Source organism: Hibiscus syriacus, unplaced genomic scaffold, assembly GCF_006381635.1.
Source record: "Hibiscus syriacus cultivar Baekdansim isolate YM2019G1 unplaced genomic scaffold, ASM638163v2 tig00019627_pilon, whole genome shotgun sequence".
In the NCBI taxonomy this organism is placed as follows: domain Eukaryota; kingdom Viridiplantae; phylum Streptophyta; class Magnoliopsida; order Malvales; family Malvaceae; genus Hibiscus; species Hibiscus syriacus.
Window position 1 is genome coordinate 1 of NW_024062473.1, and position 23099 is coordinate 23099.

Consider the following 23099-nt stretch of genomic DNA (forward strand, 5'->3'; position numbering starts at 1 on the left):
TATATGCTTTATTTAAGGTTTACGATTAAATTTCGATATGATTTTGAGTCTAAAGTTATTTAAATATGTTCAGAAATGGACATGTTTGTAGTATCTATTTAAAAAATTATAAACTAAATAATTTTAATTTATTAAAAAAAATAAACTAAATTTAATTTATAAAAAAAATAAATAATTTTAAATTTATTTATATAATTACATCATGCTTTTCCAAACAATGACCCCATTTCAATTTCATTCATAAATTATAATTCTTATTCTAAATTAGTCTAGAAAACATTTCGTAATATCCCAAATTTTGGAATAGTGACTGAAATGAAACTTTCAAAAGTTTAGGGATCAAAGTGTAAAGTTATAAAAGTTTAGTAACTAAAAGTATAAATTTCAAAAGTTATATTTGGGTATGTAATAAGTAGTTCATCCCAATACAATTAGTTTAGTGTTTTCATAATTTGATCTAGAATTTGCAGAAAAGTTTATTAAAGGACAAAGATTGATATATTATTCGGATAACCGAATCAAATCGAAAGGTAAAAAATTTGAAGGAAGGTAGATTTGGGTTGGAAAAATTATATTTATATTTTTAATTAGTGTAATTTAAGTGGATTGGTGGAATTTGGTGAGATTTGCACTCTGAAGTGAAATAGTGCAATTTAGTGAAAATAAAATTTTAAAAATTATAGGGTCAAAAAGAATGAAATTTTTATAGTTATTTAATATATTAAATAGAGATAATGGAGTGGCATGGGTGGTAACTTTTGGAATTCATTGATGGCAATTTAATATTTTGGCCCAAATGAATAAAAAATTAATTTTTAATTGATTTTTAAAGGCTAATTAGGAGATATTTGGTTAGAAATAGTAGAAAATGTGCTTTCTCCTCCGGCAAACTGCCGAACATATCCAAAGGTAATTTGCTTTTTCTTCAATTTTGGTCCATTTTAATTAGATTTTGGACTAAAGTATGAAATACAAAAGTAATCCCCATTAAATTCTCTACAATTTGGTGTAATTATTTATTGGTTTCATGCTTGAATGGTTAATTTTTTTATTTTGGTGGATAAAAGGGAGTTGAGAATTTGATGAAATTAAGTTTGGTTTTGATATTAGGAGCGTTGTAGAGTTTAGTTAAGCATGAAAGTTGAATAATTTTTTTTTGGAGGGATTGGTTTGGTGATTTGGCCATTGATGATGTTAGAATTTGGTTGAATTTGATTGGAATGTATTAAAATGGTGTATTAAGGCTTAAATTGTGATTGAATCAAAATGGAGACCATTATGGAAATTATTGCAAAGTTTCGGCCAGGGAGAAAATTTTGTAAAAAATCCTATCGGTTTAGATTGAATGTAGGATTGATTCTAGGTACTTTAAATGATGTTTGGAACCAGTTTGGAATTTTGTTAGACCTTGAGGACCTTTTTGCATAGTATGACAACTAAAGGGTTAATGTGCAATTGTTGAGAAGTTAAGGTCTTCTGCTGAATTTAATATCAGAACAATAAAGTGGACTGATTTGGAAGAGTTTTAAGTCTAGGAACTCAATTGTAAATTGAAGAAGTTGGTGGTGAGATGGTGAAGTTGTTAGGGACCGATTTACAAAGTTTGGAAAATTTAAAGGATTAAGATGCAAGCTTTGGAAAATTGGGATACATGCTGGAAATTATAGTTAAATGTTAGAATATTGAATTGGATTAATGTGGGAAGTTTCACAAGATTAAGGGAGAAATTAGTTTCGAATAATTATCGATATTTTTATAAATAGTTTGAATCTAAATTATTATATATTAGTTAAAGTAAATTCGTATTCGAATTATTATATCAGGAAATCGATGTCATGAATATCGTGATCGAAAACAAATACAAAATGAACCAAAGAAAAGGAAGTTCGAGAGTGCAGTGAAGATAGCAATTAAAGCATAGGGACAACAAGTGAGTACAACTAACTTTTTATCAAAAATAATACGATTACGACTTGCGACGAGTCCTCGATAATTATGAAAGAAATATTTTTAAATTATATTTATAATAAGTACAAATTACTATTTTTTATTTCAAAGCATTTAAATTTTTGAGTATGAACGAAAATCTGATTTTTATGAGAATATTTTATATTCGATCATCTAAATTGTTTTTTATGCGAATTAATATTTTTAAATAAAACTCATTGTATGAGAATGAGGGTTAGTGATACAATTGAATGCCATGAGGTGGAGTGAATCTGTATATTTTTTGGATCTGGCACCAAGATGGATCACTTGTGGTCTGATTCGGCTTACCCTAGTGCAAAAGGTGGAGTGATCCGATCTCTTTCTAACTCTATATGTATGTTATATGGAACCAAGATGGGTCACTCGTGCTCTGACTCGACGTATTTTATTGATGCACGAGGTGGAGTGACTCGGTGCAATATGTTTCTGACAGTAAATTTGTATATAGCGCGTTCAATCGTTATCTGACTCGCGTATCGTGTATTCTCATAATACAATGGGTTACGATCTGAATTGAAATGATTATTTGATCTAATATAGAAAAGTACAATTTTGCAATAGTTTGATTTGAATAAGAAAAGTATGAATTTGAAATGATCTGATTTAGAAAATAAAGGTACAGTGCTACAATAATCCAAAATGAAACAGAAAATATAAATTTAAAATGATGCAATACAGTCTGGTTTACATATTTCTATAGTAAATTCTTATTACGAGTTTTAATTTTATGTTTCATATAATGATTAATAATGTTTCTATACAAAATGGTTTGTTTTTGTTGAACTATATTTTGATATAAAAATTTAAGGAAAATTTTTGGACTTGATTGAATTTTATTCAAAAGTTTTAAAAAATAATTCAAAGTCCTTAAAAGTGGAATTGAGCACGAAATGTTTTTCTGGACAATAAGTACCAATACTGTTCTTACAGTATCGATACCTTATGCATAATATCGATATTGTCATATGGTACCGATACCAAAGGTAGGGAAGTATCGGTACTCACTGGGTAGTATCGATACTACCAACAGTGCTCAAAATTTCATAATGCAAAAATGGTACCGATACCCAAAGGGGTCCGATACTACTTTACAGTAGTATCGATACCATAGTTATAGTATCAATACCATTAGGCCCCAACGGCTAGTTGATTTAAATAAACAAAGGTAGTATCAATACTCTCTTTAGGAGTACCATACCCTCTATTCTGGCAGTTTTATTTTACACAAAATTGATCCCCAACAGCTAGAAAATGGCCACAACAACATTCCAACATATAAATACAAGTTCAAGACACTTGACGAAGGGTTATAACACATATCAAGCAATCAAACACAAGAGAAGATTTCCAATCTTATTTATCTCTCTGTAAATATTAGTTTTTAGTTAGCTTAATTCTTTGTAAACACTTACCTTTGAGAGGTTTATTTGTTTACTTCTTTTACCTCCTTGTAAAGGGTTTTGGTTCTATTTAGCCAAGTAAAATATAGGGAGTTGTAAATGTTATATTTTGTCCTTGAAAAAGAAAGAACAAATTAGTGAATTTGTTAGAAAATATTTAGGAGGAGCTAAGGTGAAGGTAGACTTGGTTGATAAGTCGAACCCTATAAATCTTTGTGCCATATTTTTCTCTATCTTTTACTCTCCTTACTCCCTAAATAAATTATTGTCAATTCACTCCCTTGCAACAATTTCGGTTGTTCAATTGAGCCTCTTCGATCACAACAATTTTATCTGTTAAAATATTTTATTTTATTTGGTTGCCTCGTGAAAACTTCGCATGTGAATGTTTTACACGTAGGTACAAGCGAACGTGTAAAGTAGGAGTATTATCATCGTTTTCGAGAAGTTAGGTCTGCCATTGGAATCGGTAAGGACATTCTGATTTGTTATTTTAATCTGTTTGTGGCATGTACGTTAAAGAAGTTTTTAGTTGCTCTGATATATGTTTTTATGGTTTTGTAATGTAAAAATTATTACCGTTAAAATATAATAAATTAATATGTAAATAGTAGTTTTTACAAATTAAATTTAAATAGTATTTTATTTCGTATATGTAAATTATATTACAATTTTCAATGAGATTTATTATTATTGTGTTTTTAATTATAATGGTCAATTTTGAATGAACCAAAGTTTTAATGAAATTTGAATATATGTTTTATACGGTTAATGTGACATCTCTAGCTCGTATACATGACTATATACGGGATATGAGTGTTTTCCACTTTTGAACATTTAATTTCATCCTTAAACTTACTTTATTTTAATTAGTTCCCAAACTTTTAAACATTTCACTTCCATCTCAAACTATAGGTATATGCTAATCACATTCCTTGTTAATAAAACCATTAGGTCAATATATATTATTATATGTTTGAAAAAAATCAAGCTAAACTATGGTTGAAACTAATTATATATTGGATGAATTTAGGGATGAATTTGAAAGATTCAAAAGTTTGGGAACTAACTCAAAATGGGAGTCATAGTTTGTTGATGAAATTAGAATGTTGAAAAATTTGAGGACTATTTTAGAATGAGGGTTATAATTGAGGAATGATTTGGAATATTCAAAAGATTAAGGACCAATTAAAATGGGGATCATAATTTGGGGACATGTAATAAAATTTATTTATTTATTATTTTAAATACATTTTCTCCCTCTCCCCTGCAATAAAATCCCCTCGCTTCCCTTTAATTCAATTCCTCCAAAACCAAAGCTCCAAAACCCACTCCTTTGCGGCAATGGGTCTCAATATCTTTTGCTTCTTCTTCCTCGCCATTCTCTCAATCTCAGCCGTTGATGCCGCCCACCACCACGCGACGGCGCCATCACCGTCTTCCTCCTCCTCCACCACCCCCGCCGTGGACTGCTCGACTCTGATCCTGAACATGGCGGATTGTTTGTCGTTCGTGTCGAGCGGGAGCGAAGTGTCGAAGCCGGAAGGAACTTGCTGTTCCGGGTTGAAAACCGTGCTGAAACGGGCCCGGAGTGCTTATGTGAAGCTTTTAAGAGCAGTGCTTCTATGGGTGTCTCTCTTAATGTCACCAAAGCCTCCACTCTGCCCGCCGCTTGCAAAGTTTGCTCCTTCCGCCACCAATTGCGCCTGTGAGTGACTTTGGATTAAAGGCTGTGTTTCTTGCTACTTTTCTTATAGCACAATGGTGGGATCTTCATTAAATTTGTTATCTGCTTTACAATGTGACAATTTCATGGGGAAATTTTCAACTTTTAGTTCAATCTGGAAAGAAATGAAGCATCATGTTCATGCATTTATTCTTTGAACAAGGCAAAAATGATGGATTTTTGGTTCTAGAACTGATGATTAATAAGTAACAATGTTGTTCTTTTGTGTTTTGGCAGTGTCTGTCACTCCAACTGGTGCTCCAGGTATGTGTGCTCATGAATCGATCCTTTATCTTCACATATATATGTCGGATGGACCCATAATTTCATGTTAAATAACAAATTTATAAAATTTTATAGATGAAAACATATTATCAATATAAAATACAAAAAATAATTTATACGAGAATTTGAAAAAGTGGCGATATCGCGATAGTCCATTTCATCCATCTCTACATATATGAATATGTATGTACATAAGATTGATAAAATGAGCTAGTTTTAAGCAATAGATTTCATTCGAGACATTCAAAAAGATTTTGGATTTAGGCAAATAAGGTCCTTTATGACCCTTCCTTTATTCTTCATTACTAAATCTAAACTTCTCAATTCCTTGCCAAATATTGCAGATGTGCAACCCTCAGCAACAGCAGGTGCACCCACAGCGTCCTCAGAAAGCACAAACGAGATGGCACCCGGCACCCGCCCCCGGCAGCTCAGTCTCTTCGGTGCTTTTGGTTTCGGCCGGATCTCTCGTCGTGGGCATTATAAGTACGTTAATCCCGGGTACGTGTTATGCTAATCGTTACGTATTCCGAGGGAAGAGGTATCTATCAATGTAGGGAGTGAGAGGCCATTTTTATGGTATGTTTGCGTTGTAGTTAGTTCCCTCTGTATTTCCTTTTCATGGTTGTGGGTTACTTTGCAACCCCTTTGGGATTTGGACCATTTGTAACTCTTAATTTTACCCGCTGAATCGAACCCGGAAAGGGCATTTTCGCTAATAGTCACTGTTATGTCATATGACCTATTTTTGAACATTTGTTTTGACGTGTAAAGATCGACAATTTCGTCAACCTTTTGGCTAAAATTCAAGAGGAGATTGTGAAAATGAACATCCGGAAAAACCCTTTTGTTTATACATTGAGAAGTGGGATGCACCGAGAGAACGGATGAAGACACTCATTCTTTACTAAAACTTAAAATTATTTATATTTTTTTATGTATTTTTATTATAAATTAAAATTTTAAATCAAATTCGCTTCAATAATATAAAATCTTATGTCCGTTCTTGATTAATATCGTTTATCGTTTTTTTACATTTTTGGCTCTGCTCATTGAAATGACAACAGACAGAACCTTAGAATTAGAGGGTAATAAAAAAAGAGAAAGAGAAAATAACTTGAGTGACCGAAATATTTTATAATATACGATTTTAACTAACTTTTTTTGAATATGACTTCTGTGTTGCGAATTTGGAAACCGTGTTGCGAATTCGAAATCGAGTTGCAAATTCGAAATTGAATTGCGAATTCGATGGTTATTTTTGCAAATCCAAACAAAGTTGGCTAAAATCGTATATTATAAGGCATTTTCGGTCACTCAAGTTATTTTTCAAAAGAGAAATTATATAAAATGTTTGTATTTTGATTATCACTTTTTCAAAATATATAAAAGTACTTAATTTTTAATTTTTTTATTATGAGAAATTAATTTTATGAAAATATATTAATCATCATATATTTAAAATAATATATGACATATTTTTAACATTAATCAAAATATTAACTTTTAAAAAAAATCATTTATAATGTATTCTACAAAATTAAATATTAATGAATAAAATAGTAAAGAGAACCGTTTTCAATGAGAGAGATTTAATGTGAAGAAGAAAAAGAGACACGTGGAGTGGTGGGATGGCTGTCGGTGACGTCTAATGCCGGCGGTGAGAGGCGGACGACCACCGGGATTTAAGAGCTTCTCTTGAGACAAATGGAGCAAGATTTATTTGAGAGAGAATGAAAAAGAAAAGATGAAGAAGAAAAAAAAATAAGAAGAAAAAAGAAGAAGAGTTGACGTAGGACGTGGGTTTTTAAAATATTTTACTTGCCACGTATTTAACAGAAATAATGGTGTAGGGATTTAAATAAAACAAATCGATAACGATTTTGAATTATGTTGGTCTCCTCCCCAAGTAGGACCTCTTCACCGTTGGGATTGAGAGTTTGACACTCCAACCGCGAAAATCCACTATGACCGACGGTAATCTTTTCCATTTCTTGTCCCTTTTTTGTTTGGTTGTTTTGGTTTTTTTTTTAGTTTAGGTGTTGATTTTGGTTTGCTTGGGATAGATGATAGCAGTGACGGTTTTTGATTGTGTTTAGGAGGTAATAGACTAGAGTAATGGTGAGAGGCCATAATAAAACCCTAAATTATTTTAGATTTACAAAAAAAGGCCCATAATTAAAATTTTATATCAAGTTCAGGGGTTAAAATACAATTAACTCTTTTTTTAAGACGTCGTCAATATCCGTTAAAAGTCTAATGGGAGTAACCATCAGTGATCATATCTTAATTAAATAACGAAAATGATCAAATATTATTTTTTTGAAATCAGTGAAAAAAGTGAAATAAAACATAACGAAAGTGATCGATTTTGTAATTAAGTCTATGGTATTTGAAGTCCTCAAATTGACAATAAACTTGAGACAACGAAATGCAGTGTTTGGAGGTGATTTTAGAACCGGGTAGTTCTGTTGTACTGCAGACTTAATATACAAATAAAAAAGACGCTACCAGAAAATTATTTTTTTAACATTTCCGGTACTATTTAAAATGTTATATTTTTTTTACCGAAAATGTTATTTTCTAACTAATTTCTAAACACAATATTAACATTTTGGTAGAAAAAAAATAATGATTAGGTAGCGCTTTATCGAAATGTTAAGCATTTTAGGTAGCGCACAATAATAACATTTTTTGTAAAAAATAAAGTTTTAGGTAGCGTTTTAACGAAAATGTTAAAAAATATAATGTTTCCGACAATGTCTTCCCTTAGCCGTATATTAATACTGTCGTACCTGAGACATTCCCTTTTGACCAAGCAAAAACGTTGACAAAATCATGCTGAACATTCTATTATTTCAAAGACAATATATTATATTACTATGCGAAACAAAAAATCCAAAGACATGTCACATGTTATTATGTCAATAATGCGATCAAAGGAGGTTGATGTGAATAGAAATTTCAAGGACTAACGCTGCAATTTTTTTCTGGCTAAATACTTGTAGCTTCGCTGAAAATCCAAAATCACCCACGTCAATTGCCATGAATTCAATTCCGGAAAATCAACGGGCAATGAAGCCAACTGACAGTAACTAGTCTGCCATTGAAGGAAATTGCTTAGCCGGTGCTCGTGCGCGGTGCGGATCAAGATGTCGGGGTCCGGTGTAACGGCCATGTACATATGCTTTTCGATATCGACCAACGTTATTACATCCCTCTCGCCGTTCTCGTCGTCGTGACTATCTCTTACGTAACTATGCTTATAGTACTTTTGTAGGCAAGACTGTTCAACGGAATGAAGGATCTCGTCCGAGCAACAGTAGCACACGCAGATCGTGACGACGATCTTGGAATACTCAGCCGTCGCCTCCATGAGTTTACGAGCTCCGTCCCTAAGTTCCGCGCTCAAGAGCTCGAGGTTTCCCGCGAAGTGAACTCTCACCGGCTGGTTCTTCGTTATCTTGGTTAGTAGCGCGATGCTTTCCCGCAACAACGACATTATTTTCCCTACTTCCTGCGGCTTCCGCCTGAAATTATCGGTGCTAAAAGCGTATGCCGTGATGTATTTTATGCCAAGTTCGTAGCAATAATTGATCAAATAGAAGAGGGCCATAGCACCAGCGTCGTGGCCGGCGCCTTCGTTTAAGCGGTTCCTTTTAGCGTATCTCCGGTTCCCGTCCATGATCACGGCGATGTGGGAGGGCATTGGTCCGGTTCGGAGGACTCGGAACACGAGTTTCCGTACCAAAGTCTTGCATACGGTGAAGATTTTTCTGGACAAAGGTTCACTTTCCATGGGTAGATTGGAGATGAGAATGTGAATAATGAAATATTTAGGGGGGTGAAAATGCATTTTTAAATAGGATTGAAAGGTGAATTTGTTCAATATTGGTCACCATGTCGGAAGTGTGAGTGACAACCGATCAAGAACACTCAAGTGGCATGTAAATTTTTAGGTGGCTAAAATTTTGCCGAATTTCATATTACTCAACCATGTCTCAAAATTTATAATTTAATACGAAATATTGGTAATACTTTTAGGGTAAAATACATCATCGGACAATTATCGTAAAACCTTAAATCCTAAACTCTAAACCATAAACTCTAAACCCTAAACTTTAAACATTAAACCATAAACTCTAAAAGTAAAATATGTGTAGAAATTTATTTCTTTATCGAATATCGAAAATAATGGGAAAATATTAGACATGCAAAATATTTATTGGAGATATAATGACTGATTTTTTTCTTTAAGCACTTGAGACAGGCTTCACGTGAAACAGCTAAAACCCAAAGAGGGTTGAGAGATTAGATCTCTCATTTAAGCGTCGTGATTTCTTCTTCCAATTGTTAACTATTATTTTTAAAGTTTAAAGGTTGAATTCATATTTTATATAAAATCAAAGATCAAATTAGTATTTTATCAAAAATTTAGGGATGAAATTAAAATTTAATCATTTTTACTCACGCAACTTAACAATACAGTAACCAAATTGAGACGGGTTGAAAACAAAAACGACCAAAACTTAACTTCTTCAAACTGGGCCCAAATTCGAATAGACCACAAACAAAAGAAATCACCAATGTATATTACCATATCATTTAGGGTAAATTACGTGTTTAGTAATTAAACTATTAATTTTAATCTATTTTAATATCTAAACTTTTAATTTCTTTTAAAAAATATACTTAAATTTAGTTTTTATTTCATTTTAATACATTATCGTTAAAAACTCAAGGCACTACATTTCTTTATAGGTAAATTACGTCATTCACTCAACTATCTTCTCACTCCTGTTTTGTACTAAAATTTAAAAAATTTCAATTTAACTACTCAATTTTCAAATTACTCATATTTTAATCACTCTAAATTATTTTTTAATAATTTATGTTACATTACATTACATTTTTATTTTTATTTTATTAATTTAAAATTAAAAATAAAAAATTAAAAGTTAGGATGATTAAATTAGGATTAATTTGAAAATTAAGTAATTAAATTAAAAATTAAACTTTGGTGACCAAAATATGAGTGAAAAGATAGTTGAATGATGGAAGATACAATTTACCCATAAAAAAGGAGTCATGCGGTGTAGATCACCTGTTAAGTTTTTAGCGGCAAGCTACTAAAATAAATAAAAACTAAACGTTTAGTATGATGTTAAAAAAATCAAAAGTTTATATATTAAAACCGAATAAAACTAATAATTTAGATATTAATCTTGTAATTTACCCTATTATTTGGCATGTTACTAAAACATCACGAGGTTTTGAATAGTACGGACCTCCTATAGGCTATCCACTTGTTGGACTAATGGAATTTGGCCTTTCATCCCATTAGTCGGAGCTGATATAAGCAGCTGCCGCCTACCAAATGGGGAAAAACTGTGAAGATCACAAACCCCAAAGCCATTAAAGATCCGGTGGGTTCCATTTTTGCAGGCGGATTTCAGCACTAAAAAGATACATGTGCATAGCGGTGTTTATGTGGGAGACCCACCCACTTTACCCTTTCGTTTTGCTTTTCAACAGAGACGAGAATCACAATCGGTAAAGCTACACCTTCTTCTCCGATTGCCTTGTTTGTTTGTACTTGTTTGTTTTGATTTTTTGCTTTGTTGGAAATTTTGGGTTTTTCTAAGGCCGACCGAGCCATTGATTTGGTGGGAAGGTGGAGAGATTCTGGGAGGGAGAGATGGGCAAGCTGGTGGGACATGGCTGGCTTCTTCGAGAGATGGAAGGATCGCTTTTCTCACCAATTTTAGGGAACTTCAATCGATTCCTCAAGCTAAAAGCAGAGGGAATCTCCCTGTTGATTTCTTAAAGGTAATTTTTTCTTTCTTTCTTTTTCTTATTGATTCAATCTCTGGAATCACTTGTTTTCCATGTTTTTATGATTGATTTTGAAGAACCCTTTTTCGTTTTCTGGTATGTATTTGATCTTTTGTGCAAGTATTTAGTGACTCGCCCGTTCACGACTGACACAAGATTTTATGTTAGAAGTCGAACTATAAAATTTTAGTATGCTAATCTATAAAGAAATTTAGGGGCGAAAACATATTATCAATAGAAAATTTTCAGTCGAGTGATCGCCCCGTGTTGTTGAATCTCACTTAGCATAACGGAGCCCCATTGAAGGAACTAGGATACTATCAATGGAGATCAGTGAAGAAAACAATTATTGTGGATTAATCTGAATTCGGATTGCAGTAGGCAATCCTCTTATGAGCACCAGATAGACACAAATCTAATATCAATTTCTCCGAGATTCCCAGCCCTTTTTTCCATGTCTATAATTCATCAAGTGACCTTAGTAGTAAAAGAGAGTATTATTCTTACTAGAGGTCTCGGGTTCGAGCAGCTGCGTCTGCAGAGTGTATGTCTTGTCAATGATTAAAAAATATTCTGAACAGATGATACCTTATAATCACCCCAGACTATTCAAAAAAAATATTCGTGTCTGATAATCATGTCTGACACATGTATATGGAAATATGACCTCCGAGGATCCTCCTCCAAGGATCCTCCAAAGACATGAAAAGGCTAAGCAAATCTGACCATGTCCGTAGTATTCGCATACTTAGTTTGGCACTCGCACTCGAGTTTGAATAACATAGGCTGCAAGAGCAAATATTAGCCATGTTATTTTCTTGGAGAAGTGCATATAATAAAATCAATATTAGGTACCAAGATTTTCATTAATCGCCAGTTATATCTCTAAACGTTCGTGTCACGCACGGATATGGTGATATGACCACATCCGTAGCGGACGCATACTTATATCCGACAATCGTACTTGAATTTGAGTAACTTAGATTACCAGAGCAAATATTAGATGGGTTCTTTTCTTGTGTAAAGAATTGCCTGTTATGGTAATTGATTATAATTTGGTGGTCTGAGATCCTTTTCTTCTAGTTTACTAGTGCATGATCCTATCCTATGAATCTGTAATATCTGGAAAACTTTTGATCCAAGTGTTCAGACTCATGTTTTTCTTAGAATCAGTTTTTGATACTCGTATCCGACACATATCCGAACACTGATATAAGAGTACGATTCTCCAAAGACTCCAAATTTATGGAAATCTTGGAAAAGTTTGAGCATACTCGTGTCGGACGCTCAACCTAGTCTAAGTAACCTATCATCTTATGATCATACTGCTTGTTCAGTTGTTGCCATTACTTGTTTCATCTTGATCTTTAAATGAGTACGCTTATGGTACTTTCATTTGGACAAATTCCTCTTGGTGGGGATGAATTTTGTTAAGAAATCCTCAGTATCATTGTGGGGTTTTTCATAATTTCAGAGTAAGAAGAAGCCCATTGAATTTGCAGAAGAAGTATTGGAGGAGGTAGATCAGTATAATGGGTTCAACCTAATACTGGTTGATATTCGTTCGAAATCCATGGTTTATCTAACGAACCGACCGGAAGAAGACGGCAACTTTGTTACAGAGGTTTCTCCCGGGATTCACATGCTAACAAATGCAAATCTGGATCCACCTTGGCTCAAGGTAAGTTTGCATGTTAATTGATACGTGATCTGTTTAAACAATTTTAGCTTTGATTACTTGTTTGACAAGGCTCGATCGATCTGGTGTTCGATGTTTATAAAATTAATAGTCATATACATTCGAATTTGATCATGTAGTGGATATCCTTGATGTCAAAATGGATTTCTTGTTTGCAAAGTATTTTTTCATGCATATTCACTTGTTGATCTCGTCCTGTATGTTCCAAGTTTTATAGGCTCATTCTAGTTTCACGGTCATTCATGCTCGACGATTGGATCGAAATTTTAGGGAAGCGTTGGCTAAATACGGTAACGACGATGAACTTCCGGTTAAAGAGATGGTTGCCGGACTAATGACGGACACCACTACAGATGATATAAGCTCATTACCTCAAATATACCCCCCCGAGGCTGAACATCCTATGAGTGCCATTTACATAGATACCACTCGTCCTCAGGTAATCTTTAGTCGTATCAGTTGAGGTGAATATGAATTGATGAAGTTGAGTTCATTTTTCAGGTCTGTGCAGGGGCGTTATGGAACGAGAAACCAGTCAGCGTTGACGGTGAAATCGGACGGCGAGGTGTGCTTTTATGAAAGATATTTGGACAAGGATCTATGGAAAGAGCATACTGTAACTTACCAAATAAGGATGACAACAGAGTAGATTATTTTGATCCGAACTCGATCTGATTTTAGGATATGAAATTAGCTAGAATTGCATAGTTTCACATTTCATAAATACAGTACTTCAGCATCAAACATGCAAAACCCAGATTTTGCAGCTCATTTACTGGCAGTAACACCACTCTTTCTCACAAGAACTGCCATTATTATCACCGTACATTACGAAACAACAACAACAACAAAGCTAATAATAACGCCGACATTTGATTCGATTCGTGTTCAGGAGGTGCAAGTAACACAGGTGCAACCCGTCCCGCATTTGCAGAACGGCTTACCGGTCCCTGTGACAGCTTCGGCCAGGCTGCATGTACATGCTGCATGTACATGCTGCATGTGCATGGATTGCAGCCACAATCGCTTGTGATCGGTCCCGCTCGTGGTCTCCTCCGTCGGTGTGCACCTGTTCCGTTATTTCCTTGATATTATCATCGATCAGACAGTGAAAACTCTTGAAAATTGGACTAAAACATGGTTATAGTGGCGGATCTAGAATTGAAAAATGAGGGTACGAAATTTTAATACTCTATTTTAAAAAAAAAAATTGGGTTCTAACTTCGTCGTGAACCATCTTTCTCTCAGGGTTTTCCCCCGGTTATTGAAAAACAACCAGGTAGGCCATGGATTTGTGAAAAGAGCAGGGAAGTGGTCGAGTCCCGATAGTTTGTGCTGTTGAAGGAGACAAAGATTCACAACTGTCTGTGGTCCGTTTGTATTGTCAGAGAAAAATATCTATCAACCTTACTCCTCACATGCACTATAGACGATAGGAATGTAAATGAATCGAGTTGAGTTTGAATATTGTTTAGTTTTATTTGACTCGAAAATTTGTGAGTCTAAAACTTTTAAGTTCGACACTAAATCGAAATCATGCACCTAAACTCATAAAAACTCGAAAAGAAAAAAGTCTTTAACTCAATTAACACTTCAAACTCAAATTTGAACTTGAACATTAAATACACAATAATTTTATACTGTATTTTAAAAAAATTCAACACATAAATGTTAATATTATTAATAATTTTTTTTTTAAAAAATAAAATCTTAATATATTATATTTTTGAGTTGTTCACGAGCTTTTCGAGTCGAGTATCAAGCATCTCGTTTCGATTCGTTATGAACTTGAGTTGAATTCAAACTCAAATCCATTTGAGTCGTGTAATTATCGAATTTTGACCAAATTGATCTCAACTAGTTCGAGATCTATCTCGACTCATTTACGGTTATAGCGTAAACGACACGAAAGGGATATCAGAAAATTTGTGTTAGTTTTCTTCACGGGTAAAAATCACAAATAGTTATTAAATTTTGAGTAGAATTTTGTTTTTCCAACTAAAATTTTAAAAATAACGAATTAGTCACTAACTATTTATAACGAATAGGTGGAATTGTGGAACGTAATTAGTGATGAAGAAGATATTTGCATGTTTAAAGAGGTTTTGGGGAAGAAATAGTTATCCTGCAAGCCATGCCACCGGGACACGGGGAAGGACGGCCACACCTGTCGTTGCACGACGCTCGACCACCCATTCTATCCGCCATTTTTGCAGCTTTCTTGATTATTTTTTTGTGAAGCGTTGAGTGAATTCTCACTGTTTTGCTTTAAATGGGTGTTGTGAAACTCTTGCATGTAAACCAAGTGGCGGTGAAGAAAATCGGAGAAGATAACACATTGCTGTACGTTTCCAACAATATTGTTTCATCGTCATAAAACTAAACCCGCAACACGAACTAGACGATCTCGGTAGTAAACAAATTATTATTTTTTAAAATCTCAAGTTCGAACACAAAAAATATTAGGATGTAAGCGTTCAATGTTAGATAGTTGTGATTATTCTTTGAACAATACTACCTTATACTTACTCCAGATTAATAAAAAAAGATCTCTCAAGATTCGTCTTGAAAACATTTGTTTCTTATAAAAATATCTAACCATATATGTATGATTTATCGATCAATTATTCTAAATTAGAGTTCGCTGATATATTATGAAGATGATTCTCTAATTGAGACAACTGCCTCTAAAATTTTTAAATTATTATATATTTTAAGTATTTTCTCTATTTTTCTTCGAAATTATAAATTATTATATATATATATATATTTTTATTAAAATTTTATTTTCGTTCCTAAAAAATTTATAAATACAAATTCATCCCTAAAATTTTAAAAATTCAAACTTATCCTCCTATCATAAAATTCTACATATAAGTTTACTTTCCTCTTATAAAATATGATTTTACATATGTTCCTAAATAGGACCATAATTATCACGTGAGTAAAGGGCAGATTGCCATCTCAAATGTAGTATCTTTATCACTAATATCTAACCACTCATGCATCACTTTTGTCGTTACATATTTATAAACTATTATTACATTAAAATAATACATAAAAAATAATTATTATTTTAAAAATAATAATAATTTTAAAATTTTTAAGTACAAGCATTCGGACCAGCACAAGCTTTCAACACAGGACTCCATACCCATTGCACCATGAATTTTCTTCCTTTATTGCCCTTCATATTGTACGTCTTCCCTCTCCCATCCTTCATAACTTGACCGATATATACCCTCCGACGCCGCCGGTGCCGCACAACCCTTCACAGATATCTCCTATCTCGGTCGGTGCGGTCGGGTCCTCACCGGCGTACCATGCGTTCACGAGTGGATTCGTGGCTAGTTCGGCTAACTCGTGGGCGATCACACTGACCATCCCGTCCAAGCCGACGTCTCCGTTCGGCGGTGCCAACGCTCCCGGACCTCCGCCGGTCATGTACCCGGGGACGGCGAAGGGGTAAGCGCAGACCTCGGGGCATTGTTTACCCGAGTTCTCGATCCATGCATAGGGAGGAGTGTGACCCACAATTGACAGGAACGTGAAGTAGTGGAAGCCGCAAACGGCGCGGCAGAAGTGCTGAACGGTGACGTCGTGGGAGGTAAGGATTAGGTAGATTCCGTAGCGGTGGTCGACGGGGAAAGGAGCTGATCCAACGGCGGTGGAAATAACCTATTGGACGGAGAGCCGCGTGAGGTGAGAACCGTGGGAGTACTCCGTGTCGGAGTGTTCTTAAGCAATGAAAACGGTTCGGGAAATGTTGTCTCCGGTCTGGTCGGTGTAGAGGGTGACGATGGCGGTGGAGGGAATTGAGGAGGATAGTTTGGGGGGTATATAAAGAGAGGGAAATGCGCTGGAGATAGTTGCGTTCTGCTACGTGTGGGCGCGTACTCCTTCACCTTTCTCTTTCAGTCTCAAAAAAAAAAAACCCTCAACAGGAAAGTATCAAATACGGTAGTTTAATATACGATTGATTTTGTTATTATTGAGAGCTTTACGGGTTTGATAATATATCTAGTAGAAAAAATAATATTTTAAGTAACGTTTTATTGGATATGTTATCAAACTCGATAAAACGTCTAATAATAAAAAATCAATAAAAATAATAATATTTTAAGTAATTTTTTTACCGATTTTTTTAAAAATATAATAAAAACCAAAAACACATTTATTTAACCATATATTAAGACGGTCGTACGATAAAACTTCCTCCCATCTACACATCTTTTTTATAAATGATTTTTATTATATGCTAAAAGTAACTAAACGAGTTACCAAATATAATTATAACCCAACACAACTTTTTTTACAACCACTATTAATGTCGAATAGAATATTACATAAGTAAAGGCGATCTTTCTAATCTAGTTTGTTTATTCGCAATCTAATATAACTTTAACTTATATTTTTATGCCCATTTTCAATTATTTCTAGCAGTAATTACTGTAATTTTTTAGCTTTTATCTTAATTATGTATTTAATATCTAAATTATCAGTTTTGATATATTTTAGTATATAAATTTTCAATTTTTTTCAAAACTATATCTAATATTTAGTTTTTGTTTCATTTTAGTATCCGTCGTTAAAAATTTAACACTTTAAGTACTTAAACTATCAATTTTGGTCTATTTTAATACCTATATTTTTAATTTTTTTAAATTTAACATTGAATTTTGAACGTACTACTAAGATGAAACAAAATTTAAACATTATGTATGATTTTAAAAAAAAATTAAAAGTTTAAATATTAAAAGGACTAAAAACTTTTAAAACTTTTATTTAAAAGTTTAAATTTTAAACGGACTAAAAAGGCAAATTGCCAATTATTTTATTTTATTTGAAAGCTTGAAGGCAAATTGTCTGAGAGGAGTATCGCATTGCATTCTGCGAGAGGAAGCTAATGAACACGTGAAGTTCAGAAATAGCTTTTCAGTGGACAAGTCCTTTCATCACTGTGTTTTGATCTTTTTCTCTGATTAGGGTTTTTCTTTCTAACAATGTGCTTTGTTATTTCCATGAAATTCCATTTACACCCAGATTTTCAAGGTATGTTTTTCTCGTGTTTCTGCACTCTGGGACTTCCATTATTTGTTTCAATCTGGTCCATTTTGTTCTCTTCCTTTATTTTGCCCTCGTTCTGTTTGTTGATATTTCCCAATTAATCCCATTTCATGCTTCCTCTTCTTTTTATTGCGAAACGTTGGGTAATTTTCAACTGGAACTCAGCTCTCTGATCCCCTTTCATATGATGAGATACGAAAGTATAATTTCTTCTTGTAATTGGACTGGGCTTGAATACCACATTTCTTTAATATGTTACTGCATTGTATCGTTTCTGCCAATGTCTGTTTCGTTCTTCAATTTGTTGGTGCTGGGGTGGGGATCAGCTCCTACATCTGGGTAGATATTTGATAAAATGGCAAATGTAATTTGAATTGATGTACCTTACAAGATATTGATTAAAATGGCAACCCCATTTCGATGGTGAAATATCATGGCGTGTCATGAAATTGCAAATGCTGGCCCGTTAGCACATATATATACCAACATATTTTTTTTTGTATGGGGTGGGCATGAATAAATTTTCACGACGGGCACCATCCGTAAAATGAATAACTAACCTAAAAAAATTCGGATTCCAATGCTCACCCTGAACCACACTTGCATCCACAACTGCATCAGCGAGTTTACTTTTTCAAGCATATTGGCAGATCTGAGTGTTTCTAATTTATTTATTTGCGATGTCTGTTAATGAGTTTCTTCTTATAAACTTCTTTTGATTCTTTGGCAGAGATATGAGTGATTAAACATTTGCCTCACTGCTTGCTAGTTTGAGAACTCTTATTACAGTACTTGTTAGTTGTGATCTGGATGCATTTAAGGCTAGTGGCTAAAGTTTACTTCATGCTCATGTTAGCCAATGTTGGCATGATTGGCTTGTGCAAATACTGCAACTCGTAAATGGTGTCTAAACCGGGATGCATTTTCTATCCCTTTTTCCATTATTGGGTTCAATATTTTGGATGAGATGTGCTGGGGAAACTCTTTTCATGGTCATAGAAATCTTCTTTTATCGATATCTTTGTACTGTTTTTGATGTCTTATCCATCTCTAAGTCAGTGAATCATATTGGTAGAATCTAGCAATCACTAGAGGCCTTGACTTAAAATTTCACTAATAAAGTAAATTAAGTGTGGATTCCTTCTTAACTGGTTTCTACTTAATATTAGGCTTTAGCAAGCTAATTTGATGGTACTTTTTCCTGCATTTTTAACATTTTTATGAATTTTTTCTGTCCAGGCTTTTTTAATATATTGAAGGTAAGGGGCGGTGACGAAGAAACTGCCATTTTATGATGAAATGCTTTGCTGGTAATAGGGAGAAAGCCTAAGCTGTTAGATAGTCGGTTCTTTGAAGACAGTTAACGGAATAAAGATTCATATATAAGAGTAGATGTGAATAATGAAGTGGATGAAATTCCCGAAGCGATACTTAATTGTCATTTTAACCTTTGTCAGCACATGTGTATGTTACATAGAACGAGTTGGTTTCTCCATAGCATACACAGTTGCAGCTGATGCTGCTGGGATTAACCAATCAAGCAAAGGCACAATACTTTCCACGTTCTATTATGGTTATGCTTGTTCTCAGGTGCCTGGAGGATGGGCGGCTCAAAAGATCGGGGGAAGGAGGGTTCTTCTTCTCTCATTTGTATTATGGTCATCGACTTGTTTTTTGGTTCCACTAGATCCCAATAGAGTCACCTTCTTGGTCATTGCTCGCTTGCTTGTTGGTGTGGCACAAGGCTTCATCTTCCCTTCTATCCACACTGTCCTAGCTCAGTGGGTTCCTCCACATGAGAGGTCAAGATCTGTTTCACTTACAACTTCCGGGATGTACCTAGGTGCGGCTATGGGAATGCTTTTCCTTCCAAGCCTGGTGAAGTTCAGAGGTCCCCAATCTGTATTTCTTGCAGAAGCAGCGTTAGGTGTCATGTGGTCTTTCCTTTGGTTTAAATATGCAACCAACCCCCCTCGATCAGAGCATCAGAAAGCCACTGCTGCTACTTTTGGAGAATCTATGTTACCTACCAAAGCAAGTCAGAAGATAAAAGTGGAGAATGGACCTACTACTGTCAGAACTTCCAAGATCCCGTGGAAGAGAATTTTAGTCAGCGGGCCAGTTTGGGCGATCGTGGTAAATAATTTCACATTCCACTATGCTCTTTATGTATTAATGAATTGGCTTCCGACATACTTCGAGCTGGGATTCCAACTCAGTCTTCAGGACATGGGTTATGCAAAGATGCTGCCCTATTTCAACATGTTCATATTCTCAAATATCGGCGGGGTTCTTGCTGACCATTTGATCACCAAAAGAATAATGTCTGTGACTAAAACTAGGAAGTTCTTGAACACTGTAGGATTTATAGTTTCCTCTATTTCTCTGATGGCACTTCCGGTTTTCAGAACATCTGGTGGAGCTGTTTTCTGTTCGTCTGTGGCTCTTGGTTTCTTGGCACTAGGGAGGTCTGGGTTTGCAGTGAATCATATGGATATTGCACCTAAATATGCAGGAATTGTAATGGGTGTCTCTAATACAGCCGGTACTCTAGCTGGGATCATTGGGGTCGATATGACCGGTCAGCTTCTCGAAGCTGCTGAAGCCGAATATTCTGATCTTTCTAGTCCCGAAAGCTGGAGAGCAGTCTTTTTCATTCCCGGATCGCTCTGCATATTTAGTTCTTTCGTATTCTTGCTATTCTCAACAGGGGGGAGGATATTCGACTGAAATAAGCCATGCACGATTCTATTTTTGACTTGGTATAGCCTTCTCATCGATCACTGCGATTGGTGAGATCTCCGATATTACGAACTTCAAACCCGTCCTGGGACGAATATATTTATTTTCAGAATACCATAGAAGGTCAAAAGCAATCAACATATAGCAGTAGCTATTAGGAATTCATTTTTTGATTGTTAACATGAAAAGATGATGTGCTCGTTTGTTTTTTCAACAGAGCTTAGCTGGCTGATTCTCACTTTAAATTTCATTATTGTTATGCATATGAGAGAATTCAAGCCCAGCAAATCCTTTTAACTATATTTATAATTGTTTGATAGCACTATTATGAATGCAGTGGGAATATCTTGCTTGATATAATTAAGATTACCTTTGATGTTTGTTAATTCAGTTTGATGTATAGTTGTCGAGATTCCGGTGGATGAGCGGCGGCTGGCAGCTGCTGGTGGCGGCAGTGGTGGTTCTTCAAATCTGCTTCTAATAGGTATGTTTATCCCTTTCAAGACCATCCACCATTTTAGAGGGCAACTGTTGTCCATGCTTATCGGATACAGGCACGGTTTTTCCTACGTGTTTCGAGGATCTTTCGAGGATTACATCTCATACGTATTTAGATTTCGTACACGAATATTTCAAAAAAAATGAAAAGTATAACAAATAGCAAATCATGAAGTGATTTTTAATTCATTTTCTACATAAATCAAACTACCTACTTGCCAATAAAATGAAGAAACAGAGATAAATTCGAACGGCCGTCGTCAAATCTGTTGCGAAAGACGGCTATTGGATAGAGCAAAATCGTAACTGATAATTTGAGAAAATAAAAATGAAGATAAAAGAGGGCACAAAATTTACGTGGAAAACCCCTAAAAATTTAGGGTAAAAACCACGGGCAACGGTAGAAGAATTTCACTATGAGAAAATAGGAATTACAACCTCTCTCGATCTACCAAGGAGAAAACAATGATAATTCTCTCTTGATAAAAAGGAGAAAACAACTCTCAAGAAACTCTCTAAATTCTCTCTAGTATTGGAAGAAAGCTAGAATGCTTTGGGATGGTTTTGAAGCTAAATGAGCTAGGGTATTTATAGTTGAAATCTAAGGACTAATCTTGTAAATACATTAAAGTACAATGATTAAATGTTGTAATTATCCCTTGCATAATTCAACAAAAAATAATAATTAAAAACAAAAGCAGCCGTCGGCTGCTATGACTATTATTTTCAACAATCTCCCACTTGAAGATTTGATTGAAACAAGCATATCTTCACACCTTTCTTTCTACCTTGTACTTTTATGTTGCTTATATTTCTGTCAGGCCACAAGAGAATCGACACCAAGTAAATTTATCAGCGTTGATCGCCTTCGTCATGAAATCTGCTATGTTGTCTTTGGTATGAATCTTCTGCATATCTATTGTCCATTCTTCAACCTTTTCACGAATGAAATTGTACTGAACTCGTATGTGCTTTGTCCTTGAATGAAATGTTGGATTCCTTGCTAGATGCAAGGCGCTTTGACTGTCACAAAACAGAGAGGCATACTCTTGATTGTGCCCAAGCTCCTCCAATAGCATCTTCAACCAAATTGCTTCTTTACTGGCTTGTGTAGCTGCTACATATTCTGCATCTGTCGTGGACGTAGCCACAACTGACTGCAATTTTGAAACCCAGCTTACAGCTCCACCAGCAACTTTGAACACATATCCTATAATAGATTTGCTTTTATCCAAATCCCCTGCATAGTCAGAATCTACATAACCATTTATTAGTAAGTTTGATCCTCCGTAACATAATGCAATATTTGAGGTTCCTTTGATGTATCTCAGGATCCTCTTCACTGTATTCCAATACTTTTTACCTGGATTCGTCATGTACCGACTAACCACTCTCACTGCTTGTGCAATGTCTGGTCTTGTGCATATCATAGCGAACATTAAACTTTCCACTGTTGATACATATGGTACTCGAGACATATCCATCCTCTATTCTTCATTGCTAGGACTCATATTGGAGGATAATTTGAAGTTAATAGGAAGAGAGGTAGAAATTGGCTTACAATCTTGCATGTTAAATCGTGACAAGATTTTCTTCAAGTAATTCTTTTGTGAAAGCCAAATCTTCCTATTACTTCTGTCTCGGTGAATTTGCATCCCTAGAATCTTGTTTGCTGATCCCAAGTCCTTCATTTCAAATTCTCTAGTCAGTTGTACCTTCAATTCTTCAATATGATCTTTGTTGGGTCCTGCTACCAACATGTTATCCACATACAACAATAATATAACAAAATTGTTATCACCAGACCCCCTTGAAATAAGCACAAGGGCCTGCATTAAGTCTGTTGTATCCAAGGCAC

General features: G+C 34.6%; 4 protein-coding genes and 2 pseudogenes across 4 annotated transcripts; 3 read left to right on the top strand and 3 right to left on the bottom strand.

Annotated features, from left to right (window-relative positions):
* The first annotated feature begins 4733 nt into the window (after positions 1-4733).
* Positions 4734-7489, top strand: LOC120209671 (annotated as a pseudogene).
* An 882-nt stretch (positions 7490-8371) lies between these two features.
* On the bottom strand, positions 8372-9199 carry LOC120209672 (dehydrodolichyl diphosphate synthase CPT3-like). The gene has a single exon (XM_039208611.1). It carries the CDS (start codon positions 9197-9199, stop codon positions 8372-8374), a length of 828 nt encoding a protein of 275 aa, XP_039064542.1.
* Positions 9200-10773: 1574 nt separating this feature from the next.
* Positions 10774-13593, top strand: LOC120209674 (transport and Golgi organization protein 2 homolog). The gene is made up of 5 exons (XM_039208613.1): positions 10774-10953; positions 11046-11229; positions 12710-12926; positions 13186-13373; positions 13446-13593. The coding sequence occupies exons 1-5, from the start codon at positions 10871-10873 to the stop codon at positions 13581-13583; spliced, it is 810 nt and encodes a 269-aa protein (XP_039064544.1). The 5' UTR covers positions 10774-10870; the 3' UTR covers positions 13584-13593.
* A 197-nt stretch (positions 13594-13790) lies between these two features.
* LOC120209678 (metallothionein-like protein 4B) lies at positions 13791-15142 on the bottom strand. The gene is made up of 3 exons (XM_039208616.1): positions 15055-15142; positions 13932-14003; positions 13791-13893 (listed from the first exon to the last, which is right to left on the bottom strand). Exons 1-3 carry the CDS (start codon positions 15140-15142, stop codon positions 13823-13825), a joined length of 231 nt encoding a protein of 76 aa, XP_039064547.1. The 3' UTR covers positions 13791-13822.
* An 895-nt stretch (positions 15143-16037) lies between these two features.
* Positions 16038-17156, bottom strand: LOC120209679 (annotated as a pseudogene).
* Positions 17157-17971: 815 nt separating this feature from the next.
* LOC120209673 (probable anion transporter 5) lies at positions 17972-21055 on the top strand. The gene is made up of 2 exons (XM_039208612.1): positions 17972-17986; positions 19241-21055. The coding sequence occupies exon 2, from the start codon at positions 19403-19405 to the stop codon at positions 20729-20731; it is 1329 nt and encodes a 442-aa protein (XP_039064543.1). The 5' UTR covers positions 17972-17986; positions 19241-19402; the 3' UTR covers positions 20732-21055.
* The last annotated feature ends 2044 nt before the right edge of the window (positions 21056-23099 follow it).

Bases quoted from the DNA above. Each gene is read 5' to 3' on its own strand.
- LOC120209672 (XM_039208611.1), bottom strand. From the start codon at position 9,199: ATGGAAAGTGAACCTTTGTCCAGAAAAATCTTCACCGTATGCAAGACT.
- LOC120209674 (XM_039208613.1), top strand. From the start codon at position 10,871: ATGTGCATAGCGGTGTTTATGTGGGAGACCCACCCACTTTACCCTTTC. The intron at 10,954-11,045 runs GTAAAGCTACAC...GGTTTTTCTAAG, and splicing joins AGAGACGAGAATCACAATCG to GCCGACCGAGCCATTGATTT. The intron at 12,927-13,185 runs ATGTTAATTGAT...TTCATGCTCGAC, and splicing joins TTGGCTCAAGGTAAGTTTGC to GATTGGATCGAAATTTTAGG.
- LOC120209678 (XM_039208616.1), bottom strand. From the start codon at position 15,142: ATGGCGGATAGAATGGGTGGTCGAGCGTCGTGCAACGACAGGTGTGGC. The intron at 14,004-15,054 runs CTATTTCTTCCC...ATAACGGAACAG, and splicing joins TGGCATGGCTTGCAGGATAA to GTGCACACCGACGGAGGAGA. The intron at 13,894-13,931 runs GCATGTACATGC...GCCTGGCCGAAG, and splicing joins CTGCAATCCATGCACATGCA to CTGTCACAGGGACCGGTAAG.
- LOC120209673 (XM_039208612.1), top strand. From the start codon at position 19,403: ATGAAGTGGATGAAATTCCCGAAGCGATACTTAATTGTCATTTTAACC.